The sequence below is a fragment of the Nicotiana attenuata genome, unplaced genomic scaffold, assembly GCF_001879085.1.
Source record: "Nicotiana attenuata strain UT unplaced genomic scaffold, NIATTr2, whole genome shotgun sequence".
Lineage (NCBI taxonomy): Eukaryota > Viridiplantae > Streptophyta > Magnoliopsida > Solanales > Solanaceae > Nicotiana > Nicotiana attenuata.
In genome coordinates, this window is record NW_017672182.1 from 47,849 (window position 1) to 54,575 (window position 6,727).

General features: G+C 39.5%; 1 protein-coding gene across 2 annotated transcripts; it reads left to right on the top strand.

Moving 5' to 3' along the window:
- Positions 1-583: 583 nt before the first annotated feature.
- On the top strand, positions 584-6,727 carry LOC109212199 (cellulose synthase-like protein D3). 2 transcript variants are annotated; one of them, XM_019375825.1, is made up of 4 exons: positions 584-733; positions 1,852-2,745; positions 3,476-4,283; positions 4,643-6,727. In XM_019375825.1, the coding sequence occupies exons 2-4, from the start codon at positions 1,889-1,891 to the stop codon at positions 6,392-6,394; spliced, it is 3,417 nt and encodes a 1,138-aa protein (XP_019231370.1). In that variant the 5' UTR covers positions 584-733; positions 1,852-1,888; the 3' UTR covers positions 6,395-6,727. The 2 variants fall into 2 exon arrangements, with proteins under 2 accessions (XP_019231370.1, XP_019231368.1); XM_019375823.1 differs by lacking the exon at positions 584-733 and adding an exon at positions 790-1,309.

Genomic DNA, 6,727 nt, shown 5'->3' on the forward strand with positions numbered 1-6,727 from the left:
TAATAAAATCTTAATAATAATTTTTTTTTTTTCATTTACTACTTTTCTCCATATTACTGGTTCCAGTTGTAACTTGTAAAGATTGTGAAAGTATCCCACCAAAAAGATTTCGCCGCGTAAAGCGTGTTTCAGCACGACCCCCTAAATTCTCGAAAATTACTTTTGGATCCCCTATATTTCCGCTTTCTATCTCTCTACCCCCCAAAAATATTATTTCTTCCCCTTACTCGGCAAGGAAATAAAGCAGCGGTAAAAGCTATAAATATGAACATCTTCTATAGCTAGCATTAAATTCACATTCTCTTTCTCTAAATAAATTACCTAATAAAATCTTAATAATAATAACTACATACATATAAGGTAAAAAAATCCATCAAATCTCCATTTCCATATTTTTCTTAAGATTTTCAAACAACCAAAAAGAAGACTGTTTCTTTTTCCTGTCACATAAAAGGTGACTCTTTTATTTAGTCTGTCTCTTTCCTTTCTAACTTCTCACACACACACATATGTATATATTATACACACACAAATATATGTATATATATTTTCTAACATATATATAGACATATTCTTGGAACTTATGAATATTTAGATATTGTGTTTTTTGGGTTGTAAATAGCCGGCTGCTATTTACTTCATTTTGAAGGTGTCAAAAATTGAGTCTTTCAATTATTTTCTTTATAAAGTTTGAATCTTTCTCATCTGGGGTTCATTTTTATTCAATTCTGAGGTTGGTAACTGTTAATTAAAGTTCTTTTTTTTTCCTACTGCTAATACCAAGTCATAAAGATGGTTAATGGGATATTTATTTTAATGTGGAATATTAACTACTTAATTAAGAATAGTTAATTTTATTGGATAGTTTATGGACTAAGTCTGGTTGTAACATTTTGATGGGACCCCATTAAAGTTTTTTGTTACAGTTGTAAAATTTGTAATGTTTGTATACATGTATGTATGTGCTGCTGCATGTTGTTGAGAATCTGGAATTTTTTATTAGCATTTGCTTTGAATGTTTCTTACACGCCTTTGGTAGGCAGATTGTTTAATATTATATGTTAAAATTTGTTGTAGTTGTTTATGTGTATTGGACAAGGAGTGGAGGTCACATATCTCACTACTTATGCATGTCAATATAGTTCATATGTATATCATTTGGTTTGTATTGAAAAAAGCATCTGAATTTCCATTCTTTCTTTGGTTTTGGGGCAAAATATTTGGGTTTTTGGAAAGCTTTGGACTTTCTTGGAGATGGTGTAGGAAAATCTTGATCCTTTGTTCTTGTTGTACCTCATCAAGATTATAGGTATTTTTCTGGTGTTTCTGATTTTGGTTGTAATTTATATTTTTCTTGTGTTTTGGACTGAAAAATGCAATCTGTTAAACAAATGAATAGATGGAAATGGCTTGAGATATTGTGGAAGAGGAAAAGGGTTGGGTCTATGTTCCTCGAACTCTAAAGTGCTGTCGGACACTCCAATAATAGTGCATTTATGGAGGATCCGACACGAGTACAGTAGTACTTTTGGAGGGTCCGAGCAACAAAGGGTTGGGTCATAATTTTTTTTCGTTGTCCTATTGGAAACAGCCTCTTGCATAAATGCAGGGTAAGGTAGACCCTTGTGGTCCAATTCTTCCCTGGACCCCCGCATAGCTGGAGCTTAGTGTACCGGGCTGCCCTTTACTTTTTGTTCTATTAGAAGATTTTTCATTGTTTTGTCCCTTTCCAACTCTTCTTTTTTGCTGTTTCAAATGGAAGTGTTGTTTGCATTTTAGAGTAAATGAGTCTCTATATTTATAGCTAGCTAAAATTCTCTTGTTTACTTTATTGCCTTTGAGCAATTTCAGGTTCTGGTGAAATCTTGTTTGCACAAATTTTAGCAAAATGGCTGGAAGATCTTTCAAACCTTCAGATTCACAGCAGGCTAAGCCTCCGGGTGTGACCTTTGCCAGGAGGACTTCTTCCGGCCGTTATGTGAACTTATCTAGGGACTCCCTGGATAGTGAGATTAGCGCTCTTGAGTTTGCAAACTACACAGTGCATATGCCTCCGACACCTGACAATCAACCTTTTGATCCTTCCATTTCACGACGGGTTGAAGAACAGTACGTGTCGAATTCCTTGTTTAGTGGTGGTTATAACAGTGCAACTCGTGCACATATGATGGATAAGGTGATTGACTCGGAAACCAATCATCCTCAGATGGCTGGTACTAAAGGATCATCTTGCGCTATACAAGGCTGTGATGGAAAAGTCATGAGTGATGGGAGGGGTGAAGATATTCTTCCTTGCGAATGTGATTTTAAAATTTGCCAAGATTGTTATGTTGATGCAGTGAAAACTGGTGATGGGATTTGTCCCGGTTGTAAAGAGCCATACAAGAACACTGATTTGACTGAAAATGATGTTGATCCCTCTAGACAACATTTTTCTTTACCTTCAAATGATGGGATGTCTAAAATGGATAGGAGGTTATCAGTGATGAGATCAGCTAATAAGTCAGCCATCGTAAGGAGCGACTCGGGGTTGATGAGGAGTCAAACCGGGGATTTTGATCACAATAGATGGTTATTTGAGACGAAAGGAACATATGGATATGGGAATGCTATATGGCCACAGGATGAGGGATTTGGAAATGATAAGGACAATGGCATTGGCGAGCATTCTGAACTTCTCAACAAGCCGTGGAGGCCACTTACACGTAAGCTGAACATACCTGCTGCAATTCTCAGCCCATACCGGTAATTTCTAGTTCCAAGTAGTTTCAACAACTATTTATTTGTCTTCTCTGCTACATGTATTTTAAGCGCTAATATTGAATGAATGACTTTAAATCCAATTGCATAGTGCCATATTCTTTTAACTTGTTTGGCTCTGCTCTCTGATGTTTCACTATTGCCCCTTCATTCAATGACTAAAGCTAAATAAGTTTTATGTACCAATATTTCCTTCTAGTATACTTTGATCAATCTAGAATAACTTGTAGGGGGACTTCATCGCATACGTTATCAACTTTTGTTAATGTGCTTAATGCTTACAGTGTTTGAGAGACAGGATCCAATTATTTTTCCTTTATTGAATACATTGAATACTCCTATGTTGTAGGTTGACATAGCCAGTGGCGGAGCCACCTTATGCTAAGGGGTGCCAACTGACATCCCTTCGCCGAAAATTTACACTGTTTAGCTAGGTTAAAAATTTATATTTATGTGTATATACTATATGTTGACTCCCCCTATTTTTTTATATTTTGACACCCCTTAGTAAAATTCCTGGCTCTGCCACTTGACATAACGTGATTCTCCAATGCATAGTGAACTTTTACGAGGTCTGATGTATTGAAGGACTTTGATGTCCTTTCTGTTAATGTGTTTATATCTAGAATATACATATTTAGATGGTGAGATAAGTATCTTATTCTTGTGATTTTGTAAGTTCAGGAACTGTCTTGAAATATCTCCATGTTTTCAGGCTTTTGATCTTAATTCGTATTGTTGTACTCGGACTTTTTCTTCAATGGAGGGTCAGTCATCCCAACAATGATGCTATATGGTTGTGGTATATGTCCATAATCTGTGAGATTTGGTTTGCATTTTCGTGGCTACTCGACCAGCTTCCAAAGTTATGCCCCGTCAATCGTGCTACTGATCTTAGTGTATTAAAAGAAAAGTTTGAAACTCCATCCCCTGCCAATCCCACTGGAAAATCTGATCTTCCAGGAATGGATGTATTTGTTTCTACAGCAGATCCAGAGAAAGAGCCACCGCTAGTTACATCAAATACAATACTGTCTATTCTTGCAACGGATTACCCTGTGGAAAAACTTTCTTGCTATGTATCCGATGATGGAGGTGCTCTTTTGACTTTTGAAGCGATGGCGGAAGCTGCAAGTTTTGCCAACATTTGGGTCCCTTTTTGTCGTAAACATGATATTGAACCAAGGAATCCAGAGAGTTACTTCAGCTTGAAGAGAGACCCTTACAAGAACAAAGTACGTCAAGATTTCGTCAAGGACCGTAGACGTGTTAAGCGTGAATACGATGAATTTAAGGTTCGTATCAATGGCCTTCCTGATTCAATTCGTCGGCGTTCTGATGCCTATAATGCTCGAGAGGAAATCAAGGCTTTGAAGCTTCAAAGAGAGAGAGCCGGGGACGAACCTTTGGAACCTATCAAGATAACTAAAGCCACTTGGATGGCAGATGGAACTCACTGGCCTGGAACATGGATGGTAGCTGCTCCCGAGCACTCTAAGGGTGATCATGCAGGAATCATACAGGTACAGATCATGCTTGTTTATAGCGTCTAATAATGCTGTCATCCCATTTTCTTTAAGAGTTTGGGGGTCGTCGATTTTGTTGCCTAATTCTTTTTGCCTAAATGTCTTTTATTCAAAGGGGAACCTTGTAACAATGGTAAGGTTGTCTTCGTGTAACTTATAGGTCACGGGTTTGAGCCGTGGAATCAGCCACTAATGCTTGTGTTAGGTTAGGCTGCCTACATCACACCCTTTAGGGTGCGACCCATTCCCCAACCTTGCGTGAACGCGGGATGCTTTGTACACCAGACTGCCCTCTAAAAGTCTTTGATTCACAATTATTAGACCGCTTTATCATTTTGGTTCCTTGCTAATTGTAGGTGATGCTAAAGCCTCCAAGTGACGAATCGTTGCACGGTGGTACAACTGCTGACGGCAATATGATTGATTTTACAGAAGTTGATATTCGGCTCCCCATGCTGGTATATGTTTCTCGTGAGAAACGTCCTGGTTATGATCACAACAAGAAGGCTGGAGCCATGAACGCATTGGTCCGAGCATCAGCTGTCATGTCCAATGGCCCTTTTATTTTAAACCTTGACTGTGACCACTACATCTACAACTCACAGGCAATTAGGGAAGGCATGTGTTTTATGATGGACCGAGGTGGGGATCGTATTTGTTATGTCCAGTTTCCTCAGCGGTTTGAGGGGATTGATCCTTCTGATCGCTATGCAAATCACAATACTGTTTTCTTTGATGTGAATATGCGTGCCCTGGACGGCCTTCAAGGTCCAGTTTATGTGGGGACCGGTTGCCTCTTCCGAAGGATTGCTCTTTATGGTTTTGACCCACCACGAGCAAAGGACTACCACCCTGGTTGCTGCAGCTGTTGCTTTGGTCGGCGCAAGAATAAAGCCAGCGTTGCTGATGAAAAGAGGGCGCTTAGAATGGGTGACATTGATGATGAGGAAATGGATCTTGCTTTGTTTCCTAAAAGATTTGGCAACTCTAATGTCCTCGTTGAATCAATCCCAGTGGCCGAATTCCAAGGTAGACCACTGGCCGATCACCCTGCTGTAAAGAACGGACGACCTCCTGGTGCACTAACTATTCCAAGAGAACTTCTTGATGCTTCCACTGTTGCCGAAGCAATCAGTGTCATTTCGTGTTGGTACGAAGACAAAACCGAATGGGGAAACAGAGTTGGATGGATTTATGGCTCAGTCACTGAAGATGTGGTAACAGGTTATAGGATGCACAATAGGGGTTGGAGATCTATATATTGTGTGACGAAAAGAGATGCATTCCGCGGCACTGCACCAATCAATCTGACTGACAGGCTTCACCAAGTCCTACGATGGGCTACTGGTTCTGTCGAAATCTTCTTCTCGCGAAATAATGCTTTTTTGGCTAGTCCGAAGATGAAGATTTTACAACGGATCGCCTACCTCAACGTTGGCATCTACCCGTTCACTTCAATATTCCTGATTGTCTACTGCTTCCTCCCGGCACTCTCACTTTTCTCCGGTCAATTCATCGTCCAGAGCCTTAATATCACCTTTCTCGTGTATCTCCTTGTCATCTCATTAACTCTCTGCATGCTTGCTATTCTTGAGATCAAGTGGTCTGGCATTGCTTTGGAAGAATGGTGGCGTAACGAGCAGTTTTGGTTAATCGGAGGAACAAGTGCTCATCTTGCTGCTGTACTTCAGGGGCTGCTAAAAGTGGTTGCTGGCATTGAGATTTCATTCACTCTAACATCGAAATCTGCTGGTGATGAAAACGACGATGAATTTGCTGATCTTTATATCATCAAATGGACATCCTTGATGATTCCACCTATTACAATCATGATGGTAAACTTAGTCGCGATTGCAGTTGGTTTCAGCCGGACAATATATAGCACGATACCACAATGGAGCCGTTTGCTAGGTGGCGTTTTCTTCAGCTTTTGGGTGTTGGCGCATCTCTATCCTTTCGCGAAAGGACTGATGGGACGACGAGGAAGAACACCAACGATTGTTTTCGTTTGGTCCGGACTTATTGCCATCACCATTTCACTCCTTTGGGTTGCAATCAATCCCCCTGCAGGTACCACTGAAATTGGAGGTTCATTTCAGTTCCCTTAACTTTTATTACACGAGAACAACAACAAACCCAGACACCGAAATGTACGCAGACCTTACCCCTACCCTGGGAAGGTAGAGAGACTGTTTCTGAAAGACCCTTGAGTTAACTTTTATTACACAATCGATTCAAATTATTCTTTTAGTTCTATTTTCTTTCTATTCTTGATATGTAAGGAAAGCGAACAAGGGAATTGATTTTTTGGTGAATTTTTCATCACATTTGTCCTTGAAGTTTTTATTGTTGGCTCAATGTTCATAAGAAAGAACAGCAAATACAATACATTCTTTGTAATCAGAACCTCAAAATTACAATAGTGAAATTGATTCTTTTAA